We start from the raw sequence: 16,240 nt of genomic DNA on the forward strand, positions 1-16,240 counted from the left end.
AAAACCACTGTAAAACAGCATGATAAGAAGGCTATAAAAAATTTAATTTTACTCCAAACTCCATCACAAAAAAAATGGTGTGAAAAGTAATTTTGCATAATCAGTACACGCCATCTGGAACAATTAACCGATTTCTATAGAACTATGAGGATCAGTCATATCTGCTTATTAAAGATCAGAAATTATACAAGTAATAAATCCTTGAAAAAACTAAGCGTACTCCCGCCTGTCAATGCTATTTTAACTTCAAATACTGAAGAACGCCTGATAAGGCTGAAAAGAAGAGATTAATATATGCAAATTACATCCAGCATTTAAAATCCCCACAACTGTCTCCGGTTTTCTGTCCCTTATTGCTGCCTTTATGTTTTATTCATACACCAACTCACCTGTCACTTCATAAGCTATAATATTATGGGGGTATTATTAAACAGCATAAAGCCGTGCTTTAATTGGAAAGCTTCATTGCATTTTCCAATTATTTGGAGTAAATTAAAAGCAGATGCACATAGTTTAATAAGGAGTCTAATATCAGTTCCGGGAAATCAAAATTCATTGTCATTACTATGCCGTGATAGTTTTGCAAACTGTACTCAATTTCAGAGGTTTTCAAAAGAAAATCTGTCTATGCAATCTGTTAATTGTCATTCGGTTAATAACTGTTTAAATATCCAAACTACACAGCAGCTTCCTATTAAAAAAATTAAACTATGGTTTTATGCAAGCAAACAAATACAGCGTGCCACTCCCAGGCTGGGCTGGGTGGGGCTGGACTTGGCTTTTCAGACTTGCCAATTCACCCTAAGACAATGGGAAGCCTAGGAGAAACCCACCCACCCACAAGGCAGCTTAGCCTCTGCGGAGGTGCAGGACAAAGAAGAGCAATGTTTTACTTCTTCAGCGCCCAGGGGTTACAGCGTGCTCAGCCAGCTCTCTGCGGAGAAGGGCAGAAGCCATGTTATAAATTGTGTTTTCAGAGGTCTGCCCGACTCAGCAAAAAAAAAATTAGCTTCCAAAGTTTTAATTGGTCCACCTAAAATAAATCCTCTTAATGAGTGAATTAACGGATTCAGGACACAAACATGGGGGAAAAATCCAAGAAAGCAAACGTTGTAAGCAATTTTATCTTTACCGACCCCCCAGTGGGCTGTTCCCTTCCTGGTTCATGACCCACGAACACAGTCTTCCTTAGGGCTCTGCAGGGGCCCGCACACTGTGCCCACAAGTGGGTTGAACCTGCCAGACAAAGGGCCATTATGTACTTAAAGAAGGAACCCGTAAAGGTTACTCTCGGTAAGGCAGCTTGCTCCCGGGAAGTGTTCTCTTACAGGTCCGCAGCTACAAGTTGCGCACATACAAACACATGCAGCTAAAGCATTTACAAATGAAACGTCATAGGCAGACTTACACCGGTACATGTAACCTTTTCATTCCGAGACGAAGTGACAGACTTTTTCAAATCCTGGGTGTGTAAATTATAATAGGACAAGCGGTAATTGACTTTTAAACTCCACCCACTGCGAGGGCTACAATTAATCTGCTTTCAGCCGAAGAGAGGCTGCTCCACAAAGTTCATAACTTGTAGGCGCTTTTCCCCAATCCAATTAAAACCCGTGAGATTTCCTAAAAGGCAGCGGCGCAGACTTTACTCTTCCTCTCCCGTTTCAAAGGGTGTTTGGACTAACACCCCAGCCATCGGAGGGCAGCCCCCGCCCGACCAGAGAGGGCACTGAAGGTCTGATCACCAGAGAGCCTTGCGCTAAAATCCACCAGAAACTAGGCTTGAAGATGAAGATAAAAGCAATCCCTGTGCAGTGATCCAAAAAATAGCATCTCTTCCCCCTCCCGAAATGACCTGTTTTAATAAAGTAGACACACTGTGCCAACTGAACCATTTAATTATCTGCAAAAATGATGAATCAAAACAATAGTTTTCAAAAATAAATGACTAACCTCTGATTAAAATGTCTGTCCTCATTAAATCCAAATAAAAGGTACAATCTCTTTTTGAAAATCGCTGCCTGAAGAAAGAAGCAGCCCCTTCGTGTCGAAAGCCTTACACGTTATGGTGGCCGTGGCTGCCCCAGTACTGAGCCGCCGGTGTCTAAGAAAGTTGTGGGATTTACTCTCAAACCCGGAGTGGAATGTACAGGACCCGTGTGTGTGTGGCTGCCCTGGCCGCCGTAGCAAGGGCCTGGCAGCCAGCTGGGGAGCAGGAGTTGCTAAGTGGTCGGCTTTGTGGGTGGCATGATGGTCTGGTACACTTAAGCTAAGTTCTGGCTCAGTTACATAAGGATTCTGGTACAACCCCACCTGCAACCCCCTTTTTACCTTTTTACTTCAGGGTTCTGGGGCTGGTGGGATGGGTGTGTGTGTGTGTGTGTGTGTGTGTGTGTGAGTGTACATGTGTGTGAAGGAGTAGGAAGAAGAATTACAAAAGGAAGAGTGGCAAGCCAAAGGAAAGGTGACAGAGGACAATGCAGACAGTGACCTGCTCAGAGGGCTTAGGGCCCTTTCTGAAACCAGAGTGGATTTGGTAAAAAGGGAGAGAACATCTAAGGTTGATTTATTGGTGACGGGTTCCCTGTAGAATGGCGTTGTCCATTCGTGAACTACCATCTCAAGCAATTCCTGGCATCCGGATTAGGAAGGGGAGGGCTCACCTTCACATCACACCTAAAGGCCCTCCAGGTATGAGTTCGTATACCTCTGGCTGTTGCCCCTTCACTTGTCCTGTCTGCATCTTTAGCTGGGAGGGGTCTGGTGGGGTGGCTCATATTGTAAGGGGAACAGCACCCCAGCTTCTTGACAGGCCTCTTGCTGGAATTATGAGTCCCAGCAGGCACCATTTCCGGGGCCATCTCTGGGCACCAGGCATTCCACATACATATGGCTGGTCCTTGAAACAACATAATTAACCCTACTTTACAGATAGGGAGGGAGGCGGGTGGGGGGGGAGAGAGAGAGAGAGAGGAGAGAGATTGATTATATAAGTTATCAAAATTCATGCACCTAGAAATGGCCGATACCAAAGAGAGGGTTGGTGACTCCCAAACCAAATCCCTCTCAAGAATCAACCCACCAGCCTGGATCCTTGCCTGCCTTTCTGTGTGCCAAGCCTGTGACTGGGCATTAGGCACTACCCCTGCACCCTCACAGGATGGGCCCAGAATGCCAGCGGAGAGAAAGACACCGTAGTCCAAGAATAATCTGCTTTCTTAGAACTGGGAAACCCATCGGACAGGCAGTTTTATATGAAGCTCAATAGCCAAGGGACTTACTGGGCAGAGCAGTTGCCCATCTTGGGCCTACAAAAGGCACCGTTCACCTTTGCCAGGCTAATGGCAAGCCAGGGCTGTGCAAGGCATGAGCCATAGAAGCTTCTGATAGGAGTGAGACTGGCGCTTCCTTTGCATGGGACGTATTTAAGGTAAACATGCAAGGCAACGGGGACATAAGATGGGTGCACTGATTGCCTCTAGGTAGCGAGCGATTAAGTACTTCCAAGTATGTCACCGGGAGCGATGCTTCGGGCAGACGAGGCAAGCTTTACACTCTCATTCAAAATTATGGATGCTGCCTTGCCAGTGGATCATGAGATCGTCGGTGCTATAAAACAAGCCAGGCGTGAGAAACCACTCTCGAACAAAGGATCTCAACCTTGGACGCGCGTTCGGCATCACTCACTGTCTCAGAGACAGTTGTCAGACAAATCTGGGGGACACGGAGCTTCGTTCTCTGGGATTTGTGATAAATACATTCCAACCAAACTCCAGGCTGCAGCCCTTCAGGGTTTTTTTTGTTTTGTTTTTTTAAACATAACCGGTTTAGACCTGTCATTGGTCATTAATACAAGAGTGCGAAGAAAGTGCTCAGTATTCAGACCCCAAACAAATGTGGGACAATAGATGGATTCCGGTATTCTGTCCACAGGAAAGGTGGCTTCATTGTTCTGCAATGGATCAGGATTTCTTTTGTCCTGATGGTAACAGTTAGATGTATTTGTTCTGACACAAAGGGAGGTGGTGCGCATTATGTGGGGGACAAAAGGAGAGTTTCGGACCTAATCACCAAATGTTGTATGTCTGTCTGACTTCTCCCCAAGTTCTTCCAATGCCCAAATCTTTACAGATGAAGCCATGAGTGTGAAGGACGCTGACCTGGGATCGGATCTTTAATTGGTATTGCCGTCACTCAGCGAGGCTCGGGCTGGGCAGTGCAAGCTAAGGCTGGGAGCCTGATGGGTCATAGCCGGCAAGGAAGGGGCAGGGTCTGGGATGGCTCATAACCTTGGGCTTGGTTTCACCAGGGGCTGGCCTCCTCAGAGGTCCAACCTAGCAAGAGCAGCTTGAAAGCAGGAGCGGCAGGATTGCAGCAAGATGACTCCAAATTTCAAGGGACGCCTGCCAGTCAGTAGGTTATGGGGAGAGCTCAGGCAGGCGAGAGGAACATCACAGGTTCAGTCCCCAAAAATGAATTGTGGGCCTACGCTGGCCACAGTCACTGCAGGGCTGAGAGAAGGCCGTGGCAATGGCACCAAGGCCCCTGACATCTGGACAAAGATCTCCAACAGCAAGATCAGTGGTAGCCACCCCCTGATGACAGGGTACCTGCCATATTCCCTTTCATGGGTGGGAAACTATCTATAGTGTAAGGAGCACTGGGACTGCTGTTGGGTAAGTGTTGAACTGGTAACCATAAGGTCAGAGGTTCAAATTTACCAGCTGCTCCAAGGAAGAAAGATGAGGCTGTCTGCTCCCTTAGAGAGTTATATCTTTGGAAACCCAATATCGGGTTGATATGAGTGGAATTGATTGACTCAATGGCAGTAAAGTTTTCCCCCATATATCAGACTTGGTTGTAACCATTACCTCAATTTTCTGACAATCCCATTTTACAGACAAGGAAATGGAGGCACAGAGCTATTAATAATCAGTGAGGAAGCTACGATTTAAACGAAGGCTGTGCTTCACATTAGAGAGCCTATGGGAGTCCCATCAACATGAAGCGGCCCTTGGGGCTTGGCGATTGCCGTCAGTCGAGTGGCAAAGGCCTCACTCTGACAAGGTACCAGAGCTGTTCAGCGATTAAGGAAGCTCATATGTGATTTAGGCTTGCCACGATACACTCCCAGGGATGTATGCCACCCTACGGGCCAGAGATGGGGTGGGCCCTTTTCAATGCTGGGCTTGATGAGGGGAGAGAAATGGACACGCACAACCTGAGCTTGAGAAACATCTCAGTACAGGGGGCTAGCACTCAGGGGCTGGGCTCAGTGACCTGGGTTCCCATCTCAGTTCTGTCTCTTACTAGCAATGCAACGTTAGGTAAGCCGTGATTGCCCCAACCCTCAGTTTCCTCACCTGTAAAACAGGGACAAGAGCAGTAAGAGAACATACTGTAAAGAGAGGCTGGACGGCATCCTTGGTGAGGATTTGTGGTGATCAATGAAAGTGCTTATTACAGAGTCTTGGACCCAATAATTGCTCAAGGAAAGTTAGGTTTTATTAAAATCCATTTTAATGAAGGCAAAACCAACTTCAACTTCCTGCATGTGTGTAAATGAAAGAAGCTGCCTTAATTGCAGGAGAGCGAGAGGCAGAGAGACTGGCTAATTCCATACAAACTGCTCATAGGCAGGAGAGTTTGGCCAACCAGCCTCTTGACCTTGTGCGGGGTGAGTGGACGAAGAGCTGGCATGGAGCGGGTCCCTTGGTGGGCAGCACCTCTCTGGCCAGGTCTGCAGAAAGGCCCAGGGTGCTGGTCTACATGGAGCTGCATCCTGGTAAGGGGAACGATGATGTAGAGTGGGGGGATTGCTCCTCCAGACACCAGGAGGGCAAAAAAGGCTCTAGAGATTTTTTTCTTTCTTTCTTTCAGGCGTCCTCAAACTACGGCCAGTGGGCCACATGCATCCCGCCGAGGACATTTATCCAGCCCGCCGGGTGTTTTTGCCCTGTTTGGTTTTTTTACTTCAAAATAAGATATGCGCAGTGTGCATAGGAATTTGTTCATAGTTTTTGTTTTTTTTTAAACTATAATCCGGCCCTCTAACGGGTCTGAGGGACAGTGAACTGGCCCCCTGTTGAAAAAATTTGAGGACCCCTGCTCTACATGGTCGTGTGCTCAGCAACTTCCAAGTTAGGAACCGTGTTCGGATGGTGTGGCTGTGAAGTCCTGGGGCAATAACCGCCCATTTTCTGACAGAATCTCCTATATCCCAAGCTGCGTCACACAAGAGCCCGTGCCCAGAGAGGTGAGTCAGACAGTGCTTGACAGAGGGAAGCTTCCCATACATGCTAGCAGGGCCATGCTATTTTAAAGCGATAGTAATTGAGACGATTGAGAGGCAGGGACTGCAGATCCAGAAAGGCCCAGCGCTATCTGCTAGCACTTGGCTAGTGGGGGAAGAGCGTTCCTGGCTTCTGTCTAGTTCTTTCCATTGCCCTTGCTGACTTACCTGGAGATTTCAGAAGGAGATGTGGCCCATTAAGCAGTGCTGCCTCTATTCGAACCTACTTAGCAACCAAATAGAGAATGAAAGTCCAGAGGGAAGGGGGCTGGCCACTCTTCTTACGAGCGCCTAAGTAGCTGTTACCTAATAATATATATTTTAATTTCCATGACGATGAAACTGGAAAATGTCTTAATTTCTTCCTACCCAGAGAGCACAGGGCCTGCAGCACAAAGCCCCCTCTTAACACTTTCCTCGAGTCCAGAAAAACAAAACGCACACTGGAAGGCTTCAGAGAAGTTGCCAGCTTGCTCTGCCCAGGGCACCTCGCATTCCTGCCGCGGCTGCAGCTCTGTCCCCTTGCTGCGGGTTGGTTGCCAGGGAAAGAAACCAGCCTCGTTTCTAAGTGATGATGCCTGACTGAGCATTTGGCATTGCCAGGGGCGCCACTCAAAGCCACGCCTGCCACAGAGCCTTCGATTGCACATGCCCCTGAGTGGAAGGGGAAACTTTCTCTGCACACTCAGAGATGTAATCTTATTGATCATCACGCAGTCTAGGAGCACAGAGCCAAGATCAGAGGGCCACACTGGGCCAGGGGTCACAGTGCATCTTTGTCAACACGCCTTGGGGCCCCTTCCTACTTTGATCCCATCGCTGCACATCCAACCCCACCTCATTGCCTGGGGGGCGCCTGCCCAGTTCACAGCATGCCCTGATGTCGCCTGCTGAGCTAGCAGGAGCGTCCAGTAGTGATGAAGCCCAGTTGTGGGTTAGCATCCAGGGCTGGCCTTTGCACATCTTTCTGGGCATCTCTCCAGGTGTGGGGCAATGCACAACCTCTGGGGCTGTTTGCTGAGGAGCGCAGTGACAAGTGTCGGAGCCAGGATTCTGAACACACGCATCGGAGCCCCACTGTGCAGCCAGGCACACGGCGGCCCTCGGTGTCTGTCAGAAGTGGCACTCGGCTGGTGGGGCATGAGTGACGACGAAGAGCAGCAGAAGTGTAGGAGTGAGGTGCCCATGGACCTGCTCAGCACCTGCCAAGGCGAGGTCCCAGTGAACGGTCGGCAATGGGCCGGGCCGGGTGTGCTCTGGCCACCTGAACGTCTGGTTTGGGGAGAGAAAAGTTGGTTCAAAAAAGGAGAGCCAAGTAAAGGCTAGGCATCAAGCCTGTGAGACCCAAGCTCAACGAGCCAGCCAGGCAGCTGCAGGGTGCGTGGGCGCAGCCCCATGAGCAGTGATGCAGGATCAGTCAGGAAAGGCCACCCTGTACGGTTAGCTTCCAGGTGGGCCTGGACATGACTTTGGGCTCGGTTCACAGAAAGGGCATCCAGGCGGGGGGTGGGAGAGAGGCAGAGAGAGAGACAGAGAAACCTTAGTGGTAGAACTCACACGGCAGGACCCTCACCCTGGGGAGGCGCGGGCTCCCCAGGTGCCACCGTGTGCTTGCCTGCACACGCTGTTCATTAGCTTCAGTGACACAGCCACCACCGTGGGTGTATACAAGCACATCCAATTAGGCAGGCCTACATGAATATTTGTACTCTTAAATCTTTTGCATTTCGAAAGGGTTAAAGCTTATTATTAGCATATAATTTACAGGCCTTTCTCCCAGGAAAGGAATAAATGCACAGTAAATGCCACATTCATTTCAATAATACATGCCACAGTCTGTGCCCAACATCTGCACAAAGGTAAAGGAGACAGATTTTTTTGACATGTCCCACTCTGCCATCTAAACACAGGCTTTTTGTTTCTTAAGTGACGGAAGGTTTAATCAAGAAAGCAGGCAATTCATCAATCGAAACAAGGCAGCGTGCGTGCGCCTGACAGCACACACATGGTTGTGTACAGAGCAAACCTGGCCACCTGTCAACTGCACCTTTTACATCAGGATATACAAATACACCATGCGATCAATTCCCTGTCCACTTCCATTCATTTCTTCTCTTTCTTATTATATTTTTCTTCATGCTATATTTTGTTGTCAGTCAGGGCAAGAATAGATGGAGAGACGAGGAAAGCAATGGCTGTTTACACGTGAAGATAAAAATTTATATGCCTTTAAAGTGACTTATTTCCTCCTGGAGTACCATTATGATGCGGGGGGGGGGGAGTCTTTTTTCCACTTCATTCAGGAAATCCCCCTGCCTGCTATTACCGGTGGCGACACCAAACTGCCTGCCAGATCCTCGGTTCCCTCCCATACGCTCACCCACCACCTTCTCCAGTCTGTCTGAGGCGGTCCAGGGGAAACCCCAGCAGAGGGGCTAGGGGAGCAGGGCTCTGAGGTACAAGGCCACATCCACCCACAAGAGCAGGGGCAGGAAAGATGAAGGCCACGGGCAACCTGCAGATGCAGAAGTGGACTCATGCTGCTGGAGGTTCCACTAGGAGACCCCCCACCACCACCCCCGCCACCAGATGTGGAGCAGAAGGGCAAACCCAGGCTCCCAGGCACACAGGATGGAGAGCTGAGTCTGCAGCCCACGACTGCCCAGGGAACACTGCTGGCCCAAACACCGTTGCCAGCCATGCCCCCGGCTCAGGTGTGAGTCTCTCGGCCTTCAAGTCCAGGCTTGCAAAGCTTTGTCACCATGAAAAATAGAACACCATTGACTATTCCTTATTGCCCAGGTGAGTTTCTCTCTCTCTCGTTCCAATTTAAAGGTAGAAAACAACGTAATAGCTACAGATGAGAGGAAAATAGGTTTGCAGGTGTTTGGTATGCTTCGGACGAGTTTTGAAATGCTCGCATTGTGGCCTACGTAAAGATTTTTCCACCCATAATAAGATGAAGAGCTAGTGGCAGAAATTTTATCCGGTTGGATGAAATATATAAATCATGAAATTCGTAACACTGATAATTAAATGTCCATCTTCCAACTTCAATGAGGACTAGATTAAAACTGCATGGCGAAAGCTGATAGTCCAAAATCATTAATTATTTTAAATTGCGCTGTGCTTTCCCAGTCTGGTGTCACAGTCGCAGGCCCACATGTGGCTCTGTGTTAGAACCAGAACCCCCTTTTCTACCCAGAACCCCCTCTTCTAAGATGATGGGCATGGTCCTGCTGTGCTCAGCCCGGCTTGGTGTTAGACATGTTCAGGGGACTCGTTTCTGGGAGGGCCCTGTGGAGGGTCGTGGGAGAGCCATTCCAACAATGGGACAGCAAACTGAGAACAACCCACACTGAAAACGACAGCCCCAGCCTTGCCAAAAGCCCAAACTGAAACTAACGGCCTGGTGTATACACTCCCAGTCGGCCCAAGGACAGTTCCAGGTAAGGTCTCCCGTGCCCTCTAGCCTTCTCAAAATCGACCATGTGGCCGAGAGACTGGCTGATGGATGGGCGAAGCTATCAGTCGGCAACCCGACTCCATACAAAGGCAGAGCCTCGCCCTACCTGGTGTGGCCTCCAGCACTGTGCTTCCCCCTGAGTCAGGGTGCGTGGAGAGTCTTGGTTCTATCGATGCCTCTCTCAGCATGAGTTTGCCTCATGTCCCTACATGAGAGTGCTTCTTCAAGAGAGAGGAAAGGGGCAGCTCTCTGGTTAACATTCTGCACTAGGGAATTTAAATCATCAACAACAGGAGGAACAGCCCAGCGTGGAGTCCTCTATCTATAATCACCTGCTCGTTAAGTGAAACCTGCCCTAACGCTGACAAGAAACACTTCAAGGTAAGGAAATTGCCACATGGAGCTCATTGTGACTGAGCCTCTTCTTCTGGGTTTGTCCGGTGGCCTAGAGAAACAAATCCAGAGACACTCATGTGTGTGTAAGAGAGAGCGTCATATCAAAGAGCAATTGTATATTAAGAAAACATCCCAGCCCAGTCTAGATCAAGTCCTTAAGCCCGATATTACCCCATATGTCTGATACCAGTCTATAAATTCCTCTTCAATTCAAGCAAAGACACTGAAAGCAGGAAGATCGTCCGCCAGTGGGTGGAAAGTCTTGTGGATCCAGTGGTGGTGGAAGCATTCCAGTGCTTTCCATGTGGCTCCTCTAGCTCCAGGGCTCTGGCTGGAACAGCTGATAGGTTGAGCCACTGGCCTTGTGGTGAAAAGCCCAATGCCTAACCCACAGCGCCACCAGGGCTCAGGTCGCCCTCTGACTCCAAAGCCGCACCCTCTTCTTGCAAAACCCCGCCCACAGCCGCTCCCTACTTTGGTGTCCTATTGTTCCCTTCACCGTTTATATCCCTGTTTACACTTTCAATTTGTTAACACATTTCTGAAGTTACCTTAAGTCTTTTCTGAATAATTAGAGAATAAATAAAAAGTCATACAAGAAACTTTTTCTGTAGTTATAAGGTAACTAACTATAAGGGAAAAGGTCACAATCTGGATCTCTGGAAAGAGAAGGTTCTCTTAGAAAGAACACTGCTGGCCATTAAAAGTCTGGTGAGGGGTAGGAGGGTGGGTGGCTGAATTTAGAGATGCCCCGGAGACAGCCCTTCAAGAAGGTTAGAGGGTGAACGCGTGCTCCAGGGGCCAAAGGCACATGCTGAGAAGCAACACGCTGATGCTCATTTCCAGGAGAGCCACAGCTGGGAGAAGAGCAAGGACCGGAAATATGGTGGTTCTAACATGCTTAGGGCACAGCCCAGGGGTCAGCAAGCTTCCCCACAAAGGGGCTACATAGTTCATCTTTTTCCTGGGGATGCTGTCTGGGGAGCACTGGATTGCTGACAGCACGGCCAGCAGTTCGAGCCCATCGGCCACTCTGTGGGAGGAAGACGAGGCTATTCGCTCCCATAAAGAGGTACAGCCTCAGAAGCCCTCTGAGGGGTCACAGTGACTTTGGAATAGCTGGACGGTAGTGGAGGTCTTCGTGGAAGTTGCTCAACTCTGCCATGCTGATGTGGAAACAGTTATAGACAGTCTGCAGAGGAAGGACCATAGCTGTGTTCTAATAAAGCGTTGTTATCGGTACTGAAATTTGAAATTCACATAATTTTTATGTGCCAATAAATATTATACCTCTGATTTTTTCCAAGCATTTAAAAATCGAGGGGCCTTTTCTAGCTCCTGAGCCATATAAACACAGGCAGTGGGTGGACTGGACGTTGTTGCAGGCTACAGGGATGTGTCAAGGTTTCAGAGACCAGGTCACAAGGTAAAAGTGACATTATACAAATATTATGGTAGCCCAGGCCTAACCAAAGGAGCCCTGGTGATGTAGTGGTTATGCATTAGGCTGCTAAACGGAAGGTCAGAAGTTCTATACCACCAGCTGCCCTGTGGGAGCAAGATGAGGCTTTCTACTCCTGTTTCTGTAAAGAGTTCAGAGTCTCGGAAACTCAGAGGAGCAGTTCTACCCTGTCTTATGGGGTCACTGTGAGTTGGAATAGATTTGTTGGCAGTGAGGTGACTTGTTTGTTTGTTTTGGGTCTAACCAAAATGGTGCTTGAAGTTCACGGGCCAGCTCTGGCTGCTCAGTCTGGTGAAGATAACACTGGGAGGCTGGGATGCAAGGTTTCCAAGCCGTGGGATCTCCTGCTCTGCACACTTGTGGGCGTGGAAGCTGGGCAAGGGTCCTACCTGCGATGCCTGAGCAGCGCTCTGTACAGAAAGGGGAGGCCAGGTACGTCCCTCTGCAGGGCCTATGCTGTTGCGTCGATGAATACTCATGTCCCACATCAGATGTGCAGCTGCCCTACATGCTTGTGTGTCCCACCTTCCTCCTCTTGTCCCTCCTCCCCCTCTTGCGCTCCAGCCCCTCCCCTCGGCTCTCTGTGCTCCACGACCTGCTGGCCCAGCCCTCAGGTGGCAGTAACAATTTCCCTTCCTGTCACCACCTCTCTTATGGTGCTCCCACTAAACCTTAACCATCCCAGCCTGACACTCCGGCGCTGGCTACTGCCAGACATCCACGGGACAAATGCACAAACAGTCCGAGAGTGGGGTGTTCGCTATGGTCAGGAGTACAGAATGCCCAACAAGGAGGGAGTCATTGCGGAGTGGGTGTGCATGCAAACTAAAGGCCGGATTTTTTTTCAAATCTGATTACATTGTTCTGATAATGCACTTATCTTGGGAAGGGACTGTGAGCTAAGGGAGCGGTTATCAAATGTCTTCAGCATGACACAGGCATGCCAGATGCTTGTACCAAAGGCTTAGCCCCTGGAGTCTGCAGGGAGCACCTGTCAGAGCCAGAGGGAGCGAGTCTGTGATTCATTTCATTACCTGCTGAATGCCAACTCTCACAGTACCAAGTACTGGGCAAGGGCTTGGGGCTGGGGCATACTTGGCCTTAACTGCTTTTGGAACGAACCTCTGCAAACTCAAACTTCGTAATACCGAACTGAGATCCCAGAGCGAGGTGGGCAGGGTCTCTGCTCCCTTCTAACCAGAATGACTCACAGGCAGGCTGCTGGTGGGTGGGTGGACAGGCAGGCAGGAAGGCAACCTTCCCAGCTGCCCAGTGCTGGGCTTGCAGGCCTGGTGGAGCCAGCGGGTCCCACAGGCTCTGTCTGGCAGCCCCACAGTTGAGCAGCCTGAGCCCTGGCAGAGCAAGGTGGGGCCTGCCCAGCAGAGTTGGCCCGAGCTCCCTGCTGCCAGTGGGCTGCTGCCTCAACAATCTCCGCTTGGAAGAGGAAATCCAATTGGCTGCCACTTACATACATGTAACAGGAAGTTCCTGGATGGCTTCCCCTGGGTCCTGAGGCTGTTCCTCCGCTACATGCACAGCTGAAATGAACGCAGACAACACCTCATCACAGCCATGGGCTGAGGGTACGGCAGTCCAGAGGTAGACAGGAACCTTCTTGCCAAACCCGCAGTGGCTGCACTGGGCCGGCCTTTCTCTGCAGGGAGACTTCCACAGCCTGGAAAGCCATTGGCAAACAGACTGCGGCGTGGCTGGGAAAGATTTGCAGACTGGAGAAAGAAGTCACGTGTTCGCACGTGCTTTCCTTCTGTGCCCTCTGAGCAGGGCGGCCCCCTGGGGTTGCCTAGGCCCGCTTTGTAGCACTCTGCCCCTAAGCGCCTGGGGAAATAGTCAATGTTTCTACACAATACGTCATCTGGCCATATTTCTTCCGCTCCCTGTCGCGCGACTGAAATAGCCACAGCACAAAAGAAATTCTCCCCAAAAGGCTTTCCTGGGACAAACACGTCCCTTCGACCCTTTAAGGGCCGGGCTCCTGGCGTGCGGCCAGGGCCCAGGGTTGAAGAGCTGCTTGCTCCCACAGCAGGAGCGAGTGCTGCCCAGAAATGAAGGAACTGGTTTTTGCTTCTACTTCCAAACCTATTAGGGAGTGATCATAACAAGTAAAACGAATACTGACATAAATTATGCCATTGTTCTATTTCATCCATTTAGTAACCCGAAGTTGCAATTTGTAGAAGAAGAGGAAGAAGAAGAAAAAAAGATTACCTTTTAAATAACTGATTCATTATGGTACATGAATGACTGCCATGTTCCCGTGTTCAAAGTGCCACTCACCATTAAGGACGTGCACGCGTAAATGGCACTGATTTGCCACTTCCCCCCTCACACGCAAGCACCCCTGACCGGCGGCCTGGTGTAACCGGAGGTGAGTTTGTGGGCTTCCTCAGCTCGTAGCCAGTCCCCTGCACCGCCAAGCACATAATGAATCTCCAGTCTGTAACAAGGCAGGGGAGTTTTCCCTTCCCCAGGTGAAGGTGAAGAGGAATACCAGGACTGATGAAGTCCCTGCCAAGGTAACACGATCAATTTCAAGGCCAAGCTCAGAAATCACAGACTTACATGCTGAGTCCATGAGCCAGGGAGCCAGTCAACAAACCCTCTCACCACAAACCTGGCTTTGAGAAATGAGAGGACGGGACAGAGCTGGGTCCTGGAGGGCAGCAGAGCTGCGCTCCACTCTGCGCTCCGCTGCGCTGGTTCCCCGGAGAGAAGCCGCCTCAGAACCTGGCAGGTTGGCGACTACTCTCTGGAAACCGCCCTTCAAGTGTGTGAAATCTCCACGCTGGTTTTCATCATTTGTTCTAAAGCATGCCGAGTGTCTAGCCCATCTCTAAGTGCCATGGTGACAAGAAGGACAGGGAAGGCTGGCCCTGGGAAGCTCCGGTCTTTTGCATGGGGAGCAGAGCAAAGCGAGGCAGATGCCAGGAGGAGCCAGGGAGCATCGGGGTAGGGGCAGGACCCAGTGGCTCGCACATACCTGATATAGCATACAGATTGGAGTGCTGGTACTCATAGTCGGTCCGAGTGCTGTTCCTGCCTCGGAAGGTAGCAGGGAGCGTTAGGGAGATGTGCCTGAGAGAGAGACAGAGGAGAATGGCAGGTTAGCGGGTGCGTGGGGCATTCCCCTCCTGAGAAGGCACCCGGTGCCGGAAGCCACACGGCTGCAGACAGCAGGAAGAGTGGGTGCTCCTGGTGCACCGCCACCTTCTCCAGCATCAACTTCGCCAGCCCTTCTCCTCCCAGGGGGCTCTGCCCTGTAGCAGCCACCGTGCTGCATTCTGGGAAGGACATCCAGGAGGAAGAAAGGCTTCCTCAGGTCTCACGGCGTATCCAAGGCGCTCCAGGAAGGTGTATGTGTGTGTGGGGGGAGGGGGGTAGTTTAATGCACTTCTCTGCCCACTGGACAGAACACACCCATGAGAGCCACAGGCCTCTGTCGTCTTGGTTTCATTACCCACCCATGGTCTCCATGCCATGGGAGTCCAGGCAAGGGACAGCCTCTGCCAATCAGGAAGCTTGTTCGCCCTCAGCCTGAAGCACATAGTAGGTGCTCAGCAAAGTACCTTCCTGGATCCACTGATACCTTCTAGGGCACAGACGTGGGCCAGAAGACTCACGATGAAAACCCAGCACCAGGGGGTGTTTAATCAGAAGGAGATCATCCATTGGTGCGGTCATCAGCAGCTGAGAGTAAGATTAAGCTAGTAGGAAAAGTATGTAAAACCTCACAGGTCTGGAGGAGCGAAGCCCGCCCCTCACTGTTTTAACCAGGAGCTGCTTTGAAATAGCACAGTGGCCTAGGCTTTGGTCACCTCCTGGCTGTCTCCAAAGGCAGGGGGGGAAGACGCATCACACACGCAGAAAGCTCTCATTTACAAATGTTCTTTTCCATCCGATAAACACAGAACTTCTGGAATGATTCCAATGTGTCTGGTCTCCTGGGAGGAAAGGCTCTGGGGCCAGACAGAGCTGGAAGCCGCGGCCAGATTTTAACCTTGGTAAAGCGGGACACCAGCGGGACACCATTGATAAAACTCACAGCCTGGCGAAAGAACCACATGGCAGCCGAAAACCGTATACCTGGCTTGTCGGGCATTCTTTCCAAAAATCGGGACTTTTTAAAAATGCCGCGGGACGTGAGAAAAATTGTTAAAAATCGGGACTATCCCGCCCAAAGCAGGGCATCTGGTCACCTTAGTTGCAGGGACAAGACAAGCACTGGGCTGGAAAGGCCTTTGGTTTACTGGTAGGCCGTGTGAGCTTTAATGGCCAAGGCCTGTGGGCTGACCCGATTAGTGGGCTTCCCTGAGCACTGACCACGTGCTGAGCTCAGGCTGGGGTGTCCAATGGGTGGCGTAGCCACACTTGTTCATAACCGCTGCTGACTACAAGAACAGAGGTGAGTGTCCTCACAGAGCTCCCGGGGGATGCAGGTCAGGAGCAGACCCCAGCGGGGCAGGCCATGTGCTGGGAAGGAAGGAAACACTGGGCAGGGCAGGGGTGGGGGGATGGAGCAGCATGATCTGTGGAAGAGGGTGGGGGGTCTGGTGACACTTTCTCAGAGGAGGGCACTGGTAAAGAGAGAACGCAGGTCAGAGGCGCT

The 16,240-nt window shown here is 50.5% G+C and overlaps 1 protein-coding gene across 2 annotated transcripts in view; it reads right to left on the reverse strand.

The window, feature by feature from the left end:
• Positions 1-16,240, reverse strand: part of MVB12B (multivesicular body subunit 12B) — a 174,692-nt gene that overhangs the window by 68,907 nt on the left and 89,545 nt on the right. For both annotated transcript variants that reach the window (XM_075560772.1, XM_075560771.1), the window contains one exon: positions 14,615-14,709. In XM_075560772.1, the coding sequence (XP_075416887.1) occupies positions 14,615-14,709 (95 nt within the window). The remainder of the gene's footprint in view (positions 1-14,614; positions 14,710-16,240) is intronic.

The sequence above is a fragment of the Tenrec ecaudatus genome, chromosome 10 (genome assembly GCF_050624435.1).
Source record: "Tenrec ecaudatus isolate mTenEca1 chromosome 10, mTenEca1.hap1, whole genome shotgun sequence".
NCBI lineage: Eukaryota > Metazoa > Chordata > Mammalia > Afrosoricida > Tenrecidae > Tenrec > Tenrec ecaudatus.